We start from the raw sequence: 20,226 nt of genomic DNA on the forward strand, positions 1-20,226 counted from the left end.
TACCACTGTGGGGAAAGGAAGACTTCGTACCTGGCTACATTTGGCGTAGCTGCCCACTTTTCATCTCTACTGCCTCAAAGCCAAAAAAGCCAGAATAGAGACTGACATATCTACACTTATTGAGAAGGCAGAAGAAAAGAGGAATCTGAGGTTTATCACTGAGGCCAATGCACTCAGAGACAGAGGAAAGGACAAGAGAGCCACTTTGGCTAACTAACCCTTCTGCAGCAACAAATAGAGTAGGCACTGGGTAGGCTCAAGGAGCTAGAGTAGGGGTGCTGAAACAGACATCAGTAGAAGACATTTGTGTATATAGTTGCAATTATAGTTAGAATCTGTTTTTCTGTATACTGTTATGTGAAGACGTTGACAATGGTCATATCAATGAGAACTACCACAAGGGGCGACAGGTGATGACTGTCACAGGTACTGAGGAACTGGAACATTTGATGAACCAAGAACGGTTGATGGCACCCATTGGGTGAGTCTTTTTTCCTTACTCTTGATTTCCCGTGTTGGCCCTAAATTTTTTCCGTGTCAGCCCTAAATTTTTCGTGTCAGCCCCTAAGAATGCCCCTAAAAAGCCCTTAGATTTTTTTGGTCAGACTGAGTATGAACTCTGATCGGAGGCCCTGTAGCTCAGTGGTTAGAGCACTGGTTAGTAAACCAGGGGTTGGGGGTTCATATCCCACTGGGGCCTCCACTCCCTGAGAAGGGTTGCGTCAGGAAGGGCATCCGGCGTAAAAATTGTGCCAAACATATATGTGCGTTCATCTGAGATGACACGCTGTGGCGACCCCAAAAGGGACAAGCCGAAAGAAACTTACTTACTAGTATGACCCCTGATCGAAGTCTGCACTCTCAAACCTTGTCTCCAAAACCTCCAACTTTGGCTGTCCCTCAAATGAGCTCATTTGTTATCCAATCTAACCTGCTCACTCCGAGCGACAACCTCATCATCTTCATTTCTGCTACCTCCAGTTCTGCTTCCTGTTGTTTCTTCAGAGCCACCTTCTCTAACCCGTACTTTATGGCCGGCCTCACCACTGTTTTATAAACTTTTCCCTTCATCCTAGCGGATACTCTTCTGTCACATAGAACACCAGACACCTTCCGCCAACTGTTCTATCCTGCTTGGACCCGTTTCTTCACTTCCTGACCACACTCACCATCGCTCTGTATTGTTGACCAAAAATATTTGAAGTCGTCCACCTTTGCTATCGCTTCTCCCTGTAGCCTCACTCTTCCCCCTCCACCCCTCTCATTCATGCACATTTATTCTCTTTTACTTGAGCTAATCTTCATTCCTCTTCTTTCCTGTGCATGCCTCAATCTTTCTAATTGTTCCTCTGCATGCTCCCTGCTTTCACTGCATATCACAATATCATCTGCGATTATCATGGTCCAAGGGGAATCCAGTCTAACCTCATCTGTCAGCCTATCCATTACCACAGCAACCAGGAAAGGGCTCAGAGCTGATCCCTGATGCAATCCCACCTTCACCTTAAATTCTTCTGTTACACCTATGCCACACCTCACCACTGTTCTGCTGCCCTCATACATGTCCTGTACTATTCTAACATATTTCTCCACCACACCACACTTCCCCATGCAGTACCAAAGTGAAAAGGGAACTTCATTTGTTAAAATGATGGAATTTTCCATTTTGTGTGTGTGTGCCCTTAGATGTGTTCAAGATGGACCCAAACTTCCAAGAAAATGAGGAGAAATACAAAACGCTGAAGAGAGGTAAGTACACATGTGACTGTATATCCATATTGGTATTGGGGTGTGCACTACTGCACAATAGATTATAATGGGCTTGAAATGCAGTTTGTGTGTGCGTGTGTGTTTTGTGGAGGTGAATTTGACCAGCTGTGAGAATACTCAGCTGCATGTAACTAAATTGATTAAAGCACACAGTCGCATTTGTCCTATTTTTCAAGGAAAAGGCATATTCAAGCAATGGGAGAAAAATCCTATACATTATAGCTTAGCCCATTCGCGGTCCCACATATTCAAGTATGTTTTTTTTCTTTTTCATAATTTACTGTATTTTCATAACCACAAGGCGCACTTAAGTCTTAAATTTTCTCCAAAATGGATGGGGTGCTTTATAATGCAGCACGCCATATTTGTGTGTACTGAGTTCCCAAATCCATAAATGTTGTGACTACTCCACACACTGGTTACATTATTAGCACGTTTGCTACTGTATGTTTAATGTGCATGCAAACTACCATATGATGGCGCTCACAAGGAAGCTTTTATTTTTGTAAACAGATGAACTAGCTTACATTCCCCCTCACAATGAGAGGTATAGGTAAGTCATTATTCATCATGCACAGTCATGGTGTCATATCGAAACTAAAATTATCACACTACGCTTCCAGCCTCCCAGCGATGTTACATAATTGCAATTTAGCGCTCCCAGCATGCTTTGTGGCATTAAGGATGTAAATCGCATTAAAATGCATGTTTGTGTCAATTATTTATTCAGTCATTGTTTTTTTTAATTATTTGCGAGTTATGCTATTCTGTTTCGTGGTGTGATAATTTTAGTTTCATTACGACACCATGTGCATGACATATTGACTCACTTGCTTATACCTGTCATTGTGTGGGGGAATGTATGTTTGTTCTTCTGCCGACAAAAGTAAAAATGTTCCTCAATGCCTCATTTGCGCCACAGTATGTTTTAAATTTGTAGTGGTTCTGGCAGTTTTGTGAATCTCTTAGGCCATTTTTTTGCATAAAAACACTCACATTTACTCTGCATTTCATTCTACGTTATTCCTGTATTAATGAGTAGGACTCACTTGAGAATTTATTTGGGAAGCATATTTTAGCGTATATAACATATACATAGGCGTCTGCATCAAAACTGCAATAATTTATTTATAATTTGCAGGGGCGAGGCTATAGCCAAAAATGGTGCTGTATATCCAAAAACATTATTTTAAGAGCATTTGTCATAGCTCATGAAACTTCAATTCACACATTGACCCAAAGACATTTATGCTTTAAATGTTGAAAAATATTACTGTTGCATTTTTTTTCCCAAAGAAACAATCATGACATGGAACCATGGTGGCGCAGCAGTAGAGGTTGGCCTCATAGTTCTGAGGACCGGTGTTCAAATCCCGGCCCAGCCTGTGCGGACTTTGCATGTTCTCACCGTGCCTGCGTGGGTTTTCTCAGGGCAATCAGTTTTTTTCCCACATCCCAAAAACATTAATTAATTGGAGACTCCATATTGCCCCTAGGTATGATTATTAGTGGCTGTTGCCTGCCTCCATGTGCCCTGCTATTGGCTGGCAACCAGTTCAGGGTGTTCCCCACTTCCTGCCCGATGACAGCTGCGATTTGACTCCAGTACTCCTGTGACCGTCATCGGGATAAGCACCTCGGAAAATGGATGGATGGACAATCATGACATTTTGATGGATAACAATTGGCAATAATTGAAGTACTTACCAGTCAAATTTCTCGATTTTTCAAAAGGAAATTCAGTGGGCAGTGTTTTTGTCATTACTGATCATACATTCATTTATTCATTCATTATCTAGCGCTTTTCCGGGTCGGCTTGCGGGGGAAGTAGCTTCAGCAGGGATACCCGGACTTCCCTTTCCCCAGCCACTTCTTCCAGCTCTTGCGGAGTGATCCCGAGGCATTCCCAATACGTTTGGGCCTGCTACGTTGAACTGGCATCTTCCCCCACCACCAGAGCTAACGCACCACCAAGTGGTGATCAGTTGACAGCTCCGCCCCTCTCTTCATCCAAGAGTCCAAGACATGCGGTCGCAAGTCTGATGACGCGACCACAAAGTTGATCATCTGCGACCTAGGGTGTCCTGGTGCCAGGTGGACATGTAAATACCCTTATGCCTGAACATTGTGTTTGTTATGGACAATCCGTGATGAGCGCAGAAGTGCAGTAACAGGACACCACTCGAGTTCTGATCGGGGGGGCTGTTCTTCCCAATCACGCCCTTCCAGGTCTCACTATCCACGTGAGCATTGAAGTCCCCCAGCAGAATGATGGAGTCGCCAGAGGAGGTGCTCTCCAGCACTCCCTCTAAGGACTCCAAAAAGGGTGGGTACTCTGCACTGCTGTGTGGTGCATAAGCACAAACAACAGTCAGGACCCGTCCCCCTACCCACAGGCGGAGGGACGCTACCCTCTCATCCACCAGGGTAAACCCCAATTGACAGGCCCCGAGTCAGGGGGCAGTAAGTATACCCACACCTGCTTGGCATTTCTCCCCGTGGGCAACTCCAGAGTGGAACAAAGTCCAGCCCCTCTCAAGAGGAGTGGTGCCAGAGCCCCAGCGGTGCGTAGACGCGAGTCCGACTATCTCGTCGGAACTTCTCGACCTCACGCACCAACTCGGGCTCCTTCCCTGCCAAAGAGGTGACATTCCACGTCCCTACAGTTTGTTTCTGTAGCCAGGTATCGGATCGCCACGGTCCCTGCCTTTGGCCACTGCCCAGCTCACATTGCACCCGACCCCTATGGTCCCTCTCACAGGTGGTAAGCCCATGGGAAGGGGGACCCATGTTACCCTTTCGGGGTGTGCCCCGGCCGAGCCCCATGGATGCAGGCCCGGCCACCAGACGCTTGCCTTCAAGCCCCTATTCCAGGCCGGGCTCCAGAGGGGGGCCCCGGTAACCCGCATCTGGGCAAGGGAAACAAAGATCCAATTTTTGTAGTCATCATAGGGGTTTTGGAGTCATACTTCGTCTGGTCCCTCACCTAGGACCTGTTTGCCATGGGTGACCATACCGGGGGCATGAAGCCATAGACAACTTAGCTCCTAGGATCATCGGGACACACAAACCCCTCCACCACAATAAAGTGACTGCTCAAGGAGGGGCATTACTGATCAAATAATATGAATATGACCATACATATATCCTGTGGCCAGATATCTTGGACGAAGGCAGCAGTGACTCTGGGGAGGAAGGAGACAGCGAGGATGATGAAGATGACGAAGATGGCGATGACAAGCAGGAAGGGGAAGGTGGGACTTTGGAGAGTTTTTCTTCTGTGGCGTTCCCGTTACATGATAATTGTCAATAATTTGTGTCTTCAGATGAGAAGGTGACCATCTTGGATCAGACAGAGGTCAACCTGGTTGCCTTCAGGAGGACCATCTACCTTGTCATCCAGTCCAGGTCTCTCGGTCTCTCTCTCACTCTCACACTCACGGACGCACGTGCACACACACACACACACACACACACACACACACACACGCGCTAAACATGTCTGTGTGGGTTATGTGTTGGGTCGGTCATCATTTAAATTCTAACAATTCATATTCTGTTTCCTTATTTCGATTCGGGTTCCAAACGACGGACAAAGACGTTTGCATGGTTTAAATAAAAGGTTTCCAAACTATGAACATCCATTTTCTTAGCAGCCTGCAGCATAGACTAAAATGAACAGTTGACTTGGGGCTCTTTGTAACTCGTTTCAATATAAATCATGTAAACGCAATCTGTGTGGAACTCACATAATTGACCTAATATTCGTTAATGAATGTTGCAGCTCAATGTTAAATATGGAATTGTTAAAAGTTATTTGGGTTTCATCACTCTACATTACTGTATTAAAGAGTAACACCATCTTTAGAATTTATTTGGGAAGCATATTTTAACATATATAATATCATACATAGGCGTCTGCATCAAAACTGCTTCAATAATATTTGGGGGCGGGGGTATAGCCAAAAATGGGTACTGTATATCCAAAAACTGTAATTTAAGAAAATTTATCAACGGTTTATATATGCAAGTTTTAACTTGACTTCCTGTTTTGCGCTTGTATCCTTTTATCGTAAAGGATAACTTTACACGAGACCAGTGATTGATTTATTGTACTTATTTTTAAGTGATAAGGATGAGGACAGCAAGGTGGAGCATCTGTAGAGCATTGGCCTCACAGTTGTGAGGACCAGGTTTCAAATCCCAGACCCTCTGTGTGAAATTTGAATGTTCTCCCCGTACCTGCGTGGTTTTCTGCAGGCCCTCCGGGTTCCTCCCACATCCCAAAAAAATGCATTAATTGGACACACTAAATTGCCCCTAGGTGTGATTGTGAGTGTGACTAATGTATGTCTCCATGTCCCCTGACGTTGGCTGGCAACCAGTTCAGGGTGTACCCTGCTTCCTGCCTAATGACAGCAGGGACAAGCTCCATCACTCCTGTGACCCTTGTGAGGATAAGCAGCTCAGAGAATAGATGGATGAAGATGAAAGCCCATGCTATAGAGCTTGTGCACGTGATGTCACTATTTTCATGGCGCCATATTGCCGGTGTGACGGTCTGAGCGCTCCCCCGTGCTGAAAAGTCTCACTGTGATTAATACACATGTGTTTCTAACAGGGGAACTCTGGGTATGTAGCAGACGCTTACTGGCAAATCACCCGGTCCGGTAGTTACCCTTTTTCTACATAGAGGGCGGTTACATACGTTATATCCTAACCCTAGCCTAACTTTAAAACAAAAGTTTTTTTTAAACAATATATTTATTTGATTTTTCATATATAATTTTACAAAAACAAAACAAAAAAACACAGTATGCACAGACATAATAGTGTTTATTAAAAAAAAAAAGCACACAAATAATTCACATTTTTTTTAAAAAACTCTTCTAAGGGTCTCCATATGTCCTCAAATTCCTGAGTTCTACGTGAGTCTTTCCAGTGCAACACAAGATGCCATTTCCAACGTCCATACTTTTATTGGAGGAATGTCCACTTTTTTCCAAAATAATGCAATTGTTCTCCTGGCCTGCAGGAGACCAAAGTCTATAAGCGTGGCCTTCTTTTTCTTAACAGCAAAACCCTTGGGATATATACCTAAGATACACAGTGTTGCGCAATGAGGAACCTGAATTCCAACTATTATAGAAATTGTCTGAACAATAGATTTCAAATAATCTTTGACTTTCCAACAATCCCATAAACAATGATATAAAGTACCCTTGTCATTAGAGCACTTACTACACGTGTCTTGAATGTCAGGGGTCCACTGATGAAGTTTAACAGGAGTCACATAAGTCCTCATCAGCCATTTATATTGTAATAGCCTCATTCTAGTATTTATTGTTTGTTTTGGGGCTTTAAGGCGTGCATGTTCCCAATCAATGACTTCAATATTTTCTTTAATATCTAGTTTCCATGCCTCCAATCTATTTTTACTTGATTCTGTATCATGTGAGACTAGAGATTTATAGAACTTAGATTTCTGCTTACATCCATGCAAACCTGACTGGACAATATCTTCGAAACTGGACAAAGGGGGTTCATACATTATGTTTTCGATTTGTGCTGACATAAAGTGTTTTAATTGCATATATTTGAAAAAATGCTTATTGGGAATAGAAAATCTTTGACATAAGGTCACCTATTGATTTTATACCATTATTTGCCCATAATTTAAAACCCCCATCTGCTCCTCCAGCTTTAAAAGTCGCTTATTTGAACTGTTTATACGTCCCAGCATTGAAATTAGCATAATCATCCACCTGTCTAATAACTGTTGTACCTCAAAGATTAAAGGGTCATAATTAACCTGAACTATATTGTTAACATCAGGGGAAATTTTGACCCCCAAATAAGTAAATCCATCTCTCGCGTTCAAAAAAGGAGTGTTAACCACAGGATTAAGTCTCTCTTCAGTACTTAAAAAATAAAATGGATGACTTTGTATCATTAATCACATAACCTGAGAAACTACCAAACTTTTTAATTTGCTCCAATAAATTTGGAAGGCTCCTGGATAACTTAGTCAAAAAGAGAATGACGTCATCAGCATAAAGAGAGATTCTGTGATCTTGATCACCAATTTGGATGCCCGTCAAGCCTCTATCCATACGAATCGACATGGCCAGGGGTTCTAAGGCTAAAATGAACAACATTGGGGAAAGAGGACAGCCCTGGCGTGTGGATCTTTCCAAAACAATTGATTTAGAAGAAATACTGTTAGTGATAATACTAGCTGTAGGGTTTGTATATAAAATTTTTAACCATTTAAGAAAATTCTTGCCAAATCCAGACCGCGGTAGAACATTAAATAAAAATGACCATTCAATTCTGTCAAAGGCCTGACGTGCATCCAACGACCGCAGTGCTGTCTTTATGCTCTGCCTTTTCATGTAATATGTTAAAAACTCTTCGAATATTGTGAAATCCTTGACGTTTTTTAACAAAAATGTTTTGATCATTACGTATTAAACTAGGTATATACTGATCCAATCGTATTGCCAGGGCTTTGCAAAGTATTTTTGTATTGCATCCCATCAAGCTTATTGGTCTATACGAGGAACATTCCGTGGAAGGCTTATTAGGTTTGAGGATCAGGGTAATCAGCGCAAGTCTCAATGTAGGAGGAAGAGTCTCCTTATTATATGATTCTTTATACATGTCCATCAATTGAGTCAATATTTGTTTTTGAAATGCTTTATAAAATTCTATAGTCAGTCCATCGGGCCCAGGAGCATGATTAGTGTTAATACTTTGAATGGCAGCAGAAATTTCTTCTTCTGTCAGATGGTCTGTCAGTTTTGCTTTGCCTCCTCTGATAGCACTGGAAATACAAGTGAATCAAGGAATCCATCCCTCTAAAAACAAAGTCTGTTGTATCTCAGTTTTATACAATTGTTCATAGAAATCCCTGAAAGTACTATTAATTTCTTGAGGGTCAACAGTCAAATCTCCATTAGATATCCTTATGCTATTAATTGCCCGTTCTGTTTGTAATTTCCTAATCCTCCAAGCCAAAAGTTTACCTGCTTTTTCACCTTGATCTTGATAACGCTGCTTAAGCCATAATAAACTTTTTGCCACTTTATCTGTAGATAATTTATTATATTTACTTCTTAAAAATAGCAATTCTTTATGTTTAAGTGGATCATCTACCTGATCTAAATAATTTTCCAACTCCTTTATTTGCTTCTCTGAATCACAAATCTCTGCTTTATGTTGTTTGGATTTAGAATTTGTATAACTAATAATTTCTCCTTGAATGTAAGCTTTGAATGCTTAACATCTTGTACAGGCTCCCGTTTGAGCTGTATGAATTTCAAAAAAATAAATCAATTTTACTTTTTATGAAGGAAACAAATTTCTCATTCTGCAGCCATATAGATTTAAATCGCCAATTGCTGGGGCAGTGACAAAGTTAGTCTATTTGAATATTCATAGATATTGGTGCATGGTCGCTAATCACTATACTGTAATACCGGCAGTTTTTAACCTTTGACAGAACGTTTTGAGAGACAAAAAAGTAATCAATGCGCGATCGAGATTTTTGGGAGCCTGCATAACATGAAAATTCAATTTTAGAAGGATTAAAATATCTCCAAATTTCAACTAAATTTAAATCAACACGATATTGTTTTAAAATGTTTCTTGTTTTCACTTTACTTGGATCTAAACCTGTAGTACGATCCAACACAGGTTTTAATGTGCAATTAAAGTCACCGCCAATTATAACTGACCCATGTAAAGCAGAAATTGTGAGAAAAAGGTCTTCAAAAAATTTAGGATTGTCCTCATTTGGACCATATACACACACCAAATTTGATGCGAGAGAGAAAATAGTACCCTGGATTATCACATATCGCCCTGATGGATCCTGAATTGTATTAGTAATTTGTAATGTCTAGTTTTGTGAATAAGAATTAAAACACCCCGTGGATAATTATTGTATGATGCATATAGTACATTCCCAGGCCACCTATTTCTAACTTTTTTGATTTCTGAATCAGTCAAATGACTCTCCTGAAGGAGTACTATTTTAGCATTCAATAATTTAATTCTATTAATAACCTGTTTCAATTTATTAAGATTTTTAAGACCCCTGACATTCCAACTTGTAATCTTTAAATCAACAGTTTTATGACTTGTACTCTCCATAAGCATGCAAAATACAATATTATCAAAACAGTGACTTGGATTAACATAATGTCTGTGCAACTTAAACTAAACAACACAACATGAACCTTTATAAACAAAAATCGATAAAACATCACCATCCCTTACTCTAAATAAAACAGATATGGGGACTAACACCAATCCACCTTAAGGAGGAGTGGTAAAAATTTCAAGCAAACGAAAAACGGAAAGAAACATAAATGGTGGCATCCACCAAACCCGCTCAAAAAATAAATATGATAGCAAATCTAGCATACCTGAAAATTACTACCCTTTTTCTCCCTCCACAAGAATAAATAAATGAATAAATTCAAAAGAAAAAGTAATAGGTCAAACTAACTAAAAATGACCAATTTTGACCAAGCACACACTAAGCAATAACTATATAAGCTAAACCAAAAACCGGTAGAGGGGCACAACTTATAAAGGTCTGACATAAGAGTGTATCATGAATCTCACCATAATGTTCAAGTGATTGTCTTGATAAAAGTTCTCAGCTTCTCTAGGCGTGGCAAACAGCTGTATTCTTCCTTCATGTAGGACTCTCAACTTGCAGGGGTAAATCTGGAATCCACGGTAAAGCCCTTTCTCCGCAAACTTCTTTCTCACCACGTTCAAATCGTTACATTGGCGCATGGTTTGGACCGACAAATCTGGTGCAAATGTGAGCTGCTTTTCTTCATGGGTAATGTTGGGTTGCCTAGCGTTGCGTGGAACAAATTCTCTGTCTTGAAACTTCAGAAATCGAATGATCACAGCTCTACTTTGCCCTGGTTTTGGCCGCGCCAGGTCCGGTGTACACGCTCAAGAGTGAAGCTCCTGTCACCGCCAAGTTCCAACCATGTTGGTAACTCGTGCTCCACAAACTCCAACAAGGACCGATTCATTTCAGCATTTTCACGTAGGTCAAACAGATGAAGGTTTTTGCAGCGCCCCCAGTTCTCTAAATCATCCGCCTTGGTTTCCAAAAGAGCGATGCGTTTGGCAGCAGTAGCTAGCTCCGCTTTAGCCACCTCCAAATAATCTTCCAGGGATGATATACACTCCTCTGCTTCAATTACACGCGCTGTGTTGGAGGCTACGTTGTTCCTGATCTCAACCATGCTTTGCTCCAAAGCGTTGATAGAATTGTTGATGTTTTTCAAATGGCAGTTTGTGGTGTCAAACTTGAAAACAAGATCCGAGCGAAGGGTTTTTAGCTCCGTTAGATCCGAGCGGAGGGCTTTTCGCTCTGTTAGCACAGCCACCATGTCTGCCATGCTTTCACAGGCCTCCTCGGGCTCTTCTCCGTGCTGCTGATTAGATTTTGGCTTTTGCGTGCCACGAGTCCGGCCATAGCTTTTACCACTGGTCGTTGATGTGGTATCAGACATTTTTCAAAGTCACTCTTACACTTTTATTCGGGTAGTTAAATGTTTTTATGCGGAGTTGAGCGGAGCCTCGATATTATGCTGCCATCTTGTTTCGCCGCTCGTCAGTGCCCCTTTAAAACAAAAGTTGATAAAAAGATATACACATATATGTACGTTCGCTGTGTTCGTCTTTCTGAGGCGTCCATAGCAAACATGAACACTCTGCGACAAGTTGTCGAATGGGACATGTTGAAGCATGGTTGGGGATGTTTCAGACTGGATGGAAGTTTACAAAATACGTGCGCATTAATTCAGCACCGAGAGCGCTCAGACCGTCACACCGGCCAAACCTAGCTGCTCGGCAGTGCTGAAGTCATTGAACCGGAACAGATTTTTCAAAATGCCCGAGACCTGTTGTGCTGGTGGTTGTCCCAATAGCCGAGACAGTTCTTCAAATAGATCATTCTATTGAATACCAGCTCAAAGACCGATGGGTTTCGGCGATTAAACGAGATGGATGGTGCCCAACAAAATACACACGCTTGTTTAGCGATGCATGCGTGCGTGTCCGTGTAGGTTCAGGCATGTCTTTGTGTTAGACTGTGTGTGTCCATCTGCGTCCTTGTATCTGTGTGCGTGCGTGCGTCCCTGTCTCCCGCTTGCATGTGCATCCTTGTAAATGAGTTTGTTCCTGTGTGTGTGTGATTGTGTCCTAGTTCAAATAATATTCAATCAATATTCTTATAAAGAAAAACATTGTTGTGGACAACAGCATCAAAACATTGTGGCAGCTTGAGTGAAAGTAAACACGCTTTTACACGCAAACACTTAAACTCACTAAGTGTCCACTTAACTAAGCACACACTGATATCCAAAAGCAAGAATTTGTCTTGAAAAAAAATAAGCTTCAGATAGCTTTATAATTAAAGAATCTTTCTTATGTCATTTCATACTTGAGTTTGTCACCTGATTAAATAAAGTGAGAAACATTTGTGAGTGACTTGAAACTCACTGGTGGGTAGCAGTTAACAAGTAGCATAGGAAATTTTTCAGGATAAAGGCTGAAGAGAATCAGTTGGGAAAAATGTCTCATTCTTTGCGTCTTAACTTATCTCCTTTTGCAGTTTGGACTTTGAGGAGTGTGCTCACAAGCTCATCAAGATGGAATTTCCCGACAGTCAGACGGTAACACACATTTAAGAGATTGGTTGTTGAACAGACCGCTAATGTGTCCATTATTTCTATGTGTAGAAGGAACTTTGCAACATGATTCTTGACTGCTGCGCTCAACAGAGGACCTACGAGAAGTTCTTTGGCCTGCTAGCAGGGGTGAGTAACAGAATGGGCAGCGAACCTCAGTTTATTCTTGGGGATGAATTCACGACCCACCCATGAAACTCTATCGTACATAAACCACTGAAGAAGACATTGTTTTTATGTAGTTTTACCCCTCCTACACCGTTCAACCATATTTATAGTGAATTGGGACCGAGCCTGACTGGGAATTTTGAAAAGCTGCGAATTATTGATGCAACTTTAAAACTAGTGGTGTCATTATCAAATCGTTTTCTAAATTGTTTTTCCTGTTATTAGTTAATTGATTAATAATGAAAAAATAAAGGGTGCTTCCTAAAAAGATATCCACAAATGGGGGAGTCCACAAATGGCATAGTGCAAACACGGAGATCTGCTGTAAACCCATTAAGACACTTTTTAAAGTATTCATTACAGCTGTTTTTTGCTGTCATATATATGCGTTCATCTGAGATGATACGCTGTGGCGACCCCGAAAGGGACAAGCCGAAAGGAAAACAACAACAACAACAACTGTCAAGAAATGGGAGATTATTGTGTAACATCACTCTGAGGACATGAAAAAAATCCTCCCGAATGCCTACTGTAACTGGTGCTGTATTCTACTTTGTAGGCATCTGCGCATGCCCAAACCCTAGTGCGTTATGGGGATCAATCATATTTTAAGCATTACGTTAGAACACTTTTTTTTTTTTTTTTTTTTGTTTTTTGGTTAAACTGATTTCCAAGGCCCCATAGCTCAGTGGTTAGAGCATTGGTAAACCAGGGGTCGTGAGTTCGTTTCTCACAGGGGCCTCCACTCCACAAAGAGGGTTTGCGTCAGCAAGGCCATCTGACGTAAAAACTGTGCCAAACAAATATGAGCATTTATTTGAGATGACAGGCTGTGGTGACCCCTAACGGGACAAGCCGAAAGAAAGTTGTTGTTGTTTAAACTGATTTCCGCTAGTGGAAAAAAGTCAGTATTAGACAGTACAGCATCGTTACATAGGCCTCAGGGTTTTACTTATACTTACGCTTTAATTTATAGTCTGGAAAACACTGTAGTTTTGGACACTGCTAGCTCCCAACAGTCCGTATTATCCAATATCCTGCTATATTGGGGTCTATTTTATCGATGTTGCTCTATTTTTAATTCCTCTCTTGAAGGTTATTTTTTTCCCCCATTAAATTGTCAGCTTATGCCTCACATGAAAATATTTTAATGGCTTATCTTGGGCTCTATTTTTTTTTAAATATCTTAAAACTTTAATTTATGATCAAAAATGTGTGCGCGCACACCAGAGGTTCTGCCTGCTGAAGAAGGAGTACATGGAGAGCTTTGAGGCCATCTTTTCTGAGCAGTACGAGACCATCCACCGACTTGAGACCAACAAGCTGAGGAACGTGGCGAGGCTCTTCGCGCATCTCCTGTACACTGACTCCATCCCCTGGAGTGTAAGCGCAGATACATGTACACACACACACACACACACGCGCGCGCGCACGCACATACAAAGACATGCACACGTATACTAACAAAAATGCACGCACACACAAAAACGCACATACTGTATGCGCACAAAATACAAACACGGTATTTCAAAAGGGTATGTGGTTAAACTGAAATTAGGGGAATTATCCAAATTGAAAATGTTCTTTGGGAATTGAGGGAAATTAGGTTGCTGTGGCTGTTGATTGTCAGCTAGAGTCCCGAGTGTTTACTGGGACCATTGTATATATTTGTCAAGGATATTTTACAACATGTAGGCTTGGATGAAGCCAGTCTGTAGTGTGAAATTCAGCCATGTAAACTGTTGTAATGATTAACAGATTTGTTGTAGATGGCGGCATTACAGCTGTTTGGATTTGAGATCAGCACAGATTTTGAGTAGAAGGTTAGGATTAGGCGGTGAATCACTGGTTGTCACATTCAAAGAAATAAGACACAAATAAGGCTGCACCATAGACTCCCATTGCTGCGGGGTCTGGAGCTCTAACGGTGAAGAAGAAAATGTTGATCTTCAAAGCGACAGCAGAAGTTCTAAGAGCTAAAGTTCTGCAGTCATTAAAAGTAATGTATTCTTGCTGAGTCGTCTTTCCAAGTTATTGTTTCCCAACAACCAGATAACTAGGTTTGTGTGTGCTGAGAGAGTGCAGTTGCGTGTGCACATTAAGGGCTTGCCCCTTATTTTAAGAACCTGATAGTTAAAGAAGTGTCACAACAACCTGCATATATGTGGTTGTATCACAGTAATTTTCTGTGGTCTGGCTTAAATGTGCACATTTTTCAATCATGGAAATTAAGGAAAAAGATTGTTGAATCATAGAGAATTCTTCCTAAAAAAAAAAAAAATATATATATATATGAATGCTGAAAACACCCATCTCTGATTCAATGTCTTACCTGTATAAAGATGCCTTTCCACAGTCAATAAATCAGGCACTGACCTCTCCATTATGGGAAAGACCAAAGAACTAGCTGGGACAAAAGAACTGTGTTAATATTTTGTGATATTTCCTGTTCATAGGGAGATTTGAGTGTGTCTCTTTAGTGGGATGTTTTAAAAATGTATGCAAGCTGTCAGGTTCACCAATCAGACATTCATTAAACAGGACAAAAAAGGAAGCAAAGACACCAGTTCAAGTCTCGTGAGAAGAGAGGAGAGGAACTGTCTCGTACAATTCACCACTGCACTCTCTGATTAACCTCTCCTCAGCACCTCTATTTATTTAGTTTTAAGACGCCGCTTATTTACATGGATGTTACAAAAAGGAGACGAGAAGCAAAACAGTTTGAAACAAGGTGTACATGTTTGTTAACGTGCGTGTGCATGTGTGGAAGATTGCTGAATACATGTGTGGTCATCATTTCTTTAACAGGCAGCAGTTCTAACAGTTCTGATGATTAGATGTTTTTGTTCTTGCTATCTCCTGCTAGGAGGTTGCCACGTTATCTAGGGCAGAGCAAAGCATTTCTTTATTGGAAGCAAATGTATGATAATTATGATCACAATTATTCCTACACAAGCTTATCCAAGCATTCAGTAATTTCTGTCAGTCCGATTGTTGTTGATCAGGTGCAGTGGTTTCTCTGGTTAAAAAAAAAAAAAAAAAACATACAAACCCCTCTAATTGTACAAATTTTTCCATCTGAAGCTCGCTTGTAACTCAAATTTTGGCCCCAAAAATTGACTAAGCAAAAAACTTAATTAGTAGCTAGTACCACTGTACTAGCAAGAAATGTTTGTCATTTATATATTCCCCTGAAAAGTTTCCAACTTTGAAAACTGACAGCGTTTCCAAACCCTACCATCAAGTCATGCGAATGGTGTTCTGGTTCTGCTCCAGGTTCTGGAGTGCATCAAGATCAGCGAAGAGACTACCACCTCATCCAGCAGAATTTTTGTCAAGATTCTCTTCCAGGAGCTCTGCGCTTACATGGGCCTGCCCAGACTCAACCAGCGCTTCAAAGATATGTACGTAGGCACACTGACACACGTAAGCAAGAATGAAAACGAATACAATATCAATAATTAAATCTAATTTATATTTTGTGTCTTTCAGAACCCTACAGACTTTCTTCGAAGGTCTTTTTCCTCGTGACAATCCCCGAAACACTCGATTTGCCATCAACTTCTTCACATCCATTGGCCTGGGAGGTCTCACGTACGAAAAACACACACACATGCATACACATTGACATGACAACACAGTAACAAGCTCTATGTATGTTTACACACAAATGTCCACACAAAGAAACACACAAGGTCCATGGCCGGTTTCACATAAACCATGTATATTTACACACGGAAAAGCATTAAAAAGACAAGTACATTTACACACAAATGAGATTCAAGTATGTTAAGTGTCGCATGTTGTCTCGCAGTGACGAGTTGAGGGAACATCTGAAGAATGCCCCCAAAATGATCATGACTCAGAACCAGGAAGTGGAATCTTCCGACTCTTCATCCTCTTCCGACACATCCTCTTCGTCCTCCTCTGGCTCCTCCTCTGACTCATCCAGTGACTCTGATTCATCGTCGTCCAGCAGCAGCAGCAGCTCAGGTGTGTCCTGTTACCTTCAAGCGCTGTCAGCCCGTGCATTTGCTACTCTGTTCTTACCCCAGTTATACCACCTCCAGATAACACCACTAACATCAACGCAATTATGCAAACTGTTGGTATGTAAATAAAGGAAATAGAATATCATCTGGAGCAGTTGGCAATCTATAGTTATACAAATGGATGGAAAAAACATTGTCACATCCTTCAGTGGTTGTCAAACGTTTTCCACTAAAGTAGCACTTGAAAACATATTTACTTTTCAGGGTACTACCATAATAACTAATATTATAATAGTATAGTAGGCTTAAAAAATTGGAGGTAGCAGAAATGAACATGCTGAGGTTCTCGCTTGGAGTGAGCAGGTTGGACAGGATTAAAAATGAGCTCATTAGAGGGACAGCCAAAGTTGGATGTTTTGGAGACAAGGTTACAGAGAGCAGACTTCGATGGTTTGGACATGTTCAGAGACGAGAGAGTGAGTATATTGGTAGAAGGATGGTGAGCATGGAGGTGCCAGGCAAAAGAGCAAGAGGAAGACCAAAGAAAAGGTTGATGGATGTTGTGAGGGAGGACATGAGGCCAGTGGGTGTTAGAGAGGAAGATGCACAAGATAGGCTTAGATGGAAAAAGATGACACGCGGTGGCGACCCCTAACAGCACAAGCCGAAAGAAAAAGAAGACAGAAGGTTTTCATACATTACCGTAAGCCACTGTAAAATTATGCACAGTTTAGGAAAATTCAAAAACAGATTAAATGCAAATGTACTTAAAATTAAATACAATTGAACTATACGTAAAATATACTGTACATGAAAAGTAAAAAATATATATATATTTTTTTAAGGCTGTATGCCTATATACAAGGTTCATTTGAATATGGGAGATTGGATTTCATGTTTTAGAAGTTAAATATTTATTTTTTTATTTAAGTTAGTGATCATTTAAGAACCACTAGATGAAGCCGTTGTACCACTAGTCTACCACCCTTTGAGACTCATTGAAATACTAAATACTCAAGGCAGATGGTCATTAATAAAGTTATTGTGTGAAGATGATGACAGACGTGTTTTTCTTCGCTGTAACCAGTTTGTCTTTTATCAACCAATTAGCGGACAGAAAAAAATCCACTACCGTGCATGAGCACAACTTTGAAATGTAATTGGCCAAAGAAATACATGTCGTCCCACTGCTCATCTGGTTTACTTTTTGTGGGCTGGCGCTACTGTTGGTGGGCAGATCAGACTGATATGGCAACGCACCAATTCTGGAATCTAATTGAACAAAAAAATAACATTCACATACTGCAAGTAGTACGAGCAACTCTAGTGGATTAAATATCAAAATTTACGTTGTAAATGTTTATGATTGCTTCTGTTTGTGTTTAAGCACAACTTTGCTTCCCGTGACTGCTCGCCACTTGCCTTTACTTGTCATCTGTCATGTTTACTGAATGATTGACAATGGTTTTGTTTTTGATCTCCTTCCAGACTCAGACGCAAAACATAGGAAGAAAAAGAAGAGGCAGAAAGGACAAAGTGACAAGAAAAAGAAAAAAGAGAAGGCCAAGAGGAAGAAGAACTTTGACCCAAAGGGGGACATGAAAGGACGTGGACGCCGTGAAGAAGAGAGCATTGGGAGCCGGAAAAAAGAAGGCACTCGAGGGGGGGAGGACAGGAGAAAGAGGGAGGAGGAGAAGCGAGGGAGGGATGAGGAGAAAAACCGAGGGAGAGATGTTAGCAGCAGGAGGGATGGTGATGACAGAAGAGCAAGGAGGGAGGAGGACAAAAGAGGGAGAGAGGAAGACAAACGAAGGAGAGAAGATGAGAAGCGAGGGAGGGGGAGAGAGGAGGAGAGGAACAAGGAGAACAGAGACGGGAACAGAGACGACAGAAGGCAGCGATGAACGCGTCTTCCTGTTTTGACCATTTAGTTATGTGATTGAGGGAAAACAATATTAAAGTTGTCATTATTCAATGTTTTTGCTTTCTTTTTGGCTGCATTGGAAACTACCGGTTATGCTACAGGTATCTGGTATGTAATATGGTAAGTCAGCCATTTGATAGCGAATAAAGCCTTTGTTTATACAAATAATGAGTACAGGTTATCCCCTTGTGTGCCTCAATGTTTCCCACAATACATCTTAAAAAGCAGCCAATGAACACTTACTAGGAAAAAAAAGTCTTGAAGCTGTTAATTGCAGCTCCCATCTGAAGTTTACTCACATCAAGTTGATTTGCGTTGCTCGTAATTAGTAGAGAGCCTCAAAGGGCTTCACAAGCACACAGTTGGCAAAGATTGATGACATCTCCTATTCTAAAACCACCAAGGGGAAAAAGATGAGTAGGGACAGTAAATGAGGGATCCTCCATGGAGGGTGGATCAGGCTGCACTAGATGTCAAGTGTGCGTTTACAACATTAACAGATGTATGGCATTTCAATGGAGAAGATGATTCTTTGAGAGTTTTGAGTTAAGACTGTCATCACGGCACAAATTAAATGCGCATCTCAAGTCACCACAGGATTTTTCATTTGACTGATGATTCAACTTTAGTCCAGTAAAAATCCTTGTCTCGGGATTCTGGGGTTTTCCCTAATCACTAACAAAGGGAGTTCTAGGTCCACTACATAAAAAAAAAAAAAAATCTGCAGTAATTGAGTGAATGACGATCACAATGTTTTTAATAGATTTTTGGAGTAACTAGATTCTAGGTTCACTCTATCTTCTTCTTTTCCTTTCGGCTTGTCCCGGTAGGGGTCGCCACAACGCGTCATCTTTTTCCGTCTTAACCTATCTCCTGCATCTTCCCCTCTTACCCCAACTGCCCTCATGTCTTCCCTCACATCCATAAACCTTCTCTTTGGTCTTCCTCTCGCTCTTTTGCCTGGCAGCTCCATCCTCAGCATCCTTCTACCAATATACTCACTCTCTCGCCTCTGAACATGTCCAAACCATCGAAGTCTGCTCTCTCGAATCTTGTCTCCAAAACATCCAACTTTGGCTGTCCCTCTAATGAGCTCATTTCTAATCCTATCCAACCTGCTCACTCCGAGTGAGCACCTCAACGTCTTCATTTCTACTACCTCCAGTTCTGCTTCCTGTTTTTTCTTCAGTGCCACCGTCTCTAATCCATACATCATGGCCGGCCTCACCATTGTTTTGTAAACTTTGCCCTTCATCCGAGCAGAGACTCTTCTGTCACATAACACACCTGACACCTTACGCCAGCTGTTCCAACCTGCTTCGACCTGTTTCTTCATTTCCTTACCACACTCACCATTGCTCTGTATTGTTGACCCTAAATATTTGAAGTCCTCCACCCTCGCTATCTCTTCTCCCTGGAACTTCAGTTTTCCCCCTCCACTCCTCTCATTCACACATATATTGGCTAATCTTCATTCCTCTCCTTTCCACTGCGTACCTCCATCTTTTAAATTGTTCCTCCATGTGCTCCCTGCTTTTACTGCATATCACAATATCTGTGAACAACATGGTCCAAGGGGATTCCAGTCTAACCTTATCTGTCAGCCTATCCATTACCACTGCAAACAGGAAGTGTTCTAGTTGCC

General features: G+C 41.3%; 1 protein-coding gene across 1 annotated transcript in view; it reads left to right on the forward strand.

The window, feature by feature from the left end:
- cwc22 (CWC22 spliceosome associated protein homolog) overlaps positions 1–18,753 on the forward strand; it is a 31,357-nt gene extending 12,604 nt beyond the window's left edge. The window contains exons 11-20 of the mRNA XM_061841087.1: positions 1,687–1,749; positions 4,929–5,024; positions 5,097–5,178; positions 12,422–12,482; positions 12,549–12,626; positions 13,896–14,048; positions 15,942–16,069; positions 16,158–16,259; positions 16,480–16,658; positions 18,146–18,753. Coding sequence (XP_061697071.1) covers positions 1,687–1,749; positions 4,929–5,024; positions 5,097–5,178; positions 12,422–12,482; positions 12,549–12,626; positions 13,896–14,048; positions 15,942–16,069; positions 16,158–16,259; positions 16,480–16,658; positions 18,146–18,561 — 1,358 coding nt within the window. The 3' untranslated portion in view covers positions 18,562–18,753. The remainder of the gene's footprint in view (positions 1–1,686; positions 1,750–4,928; positions 5,025–5,096; positions 5,179–12,421; positions 12,483–12,548; positions 12,627–13,895; positions 14,049–15,941; positions 16,070–16,157; positions 16,260–16,479; positions 16,659–18,145) is intronic.
- The last annotated feature ends 1,473 nt before the right edge of the window (positions 18,754–20,226 follow it).

Source organism: Syngnathoides biaculeatus, chromosome 14 (assembly GCF_019802595.1).
Source record: "Syngnathoides biaculeatus isolate LvHL_M chromosome 14, ASM1980259v1, whole genome shotgun sequence".
In the NCBI taxonomy this organism is placed as follows: domain Eukaryota; kingdom Metazoa; phylum Chordata; class Actinopteri; order Syngnathiformes; family Syngnathidae; genus Syngnathoides; species Syngnathoides biaculeatus.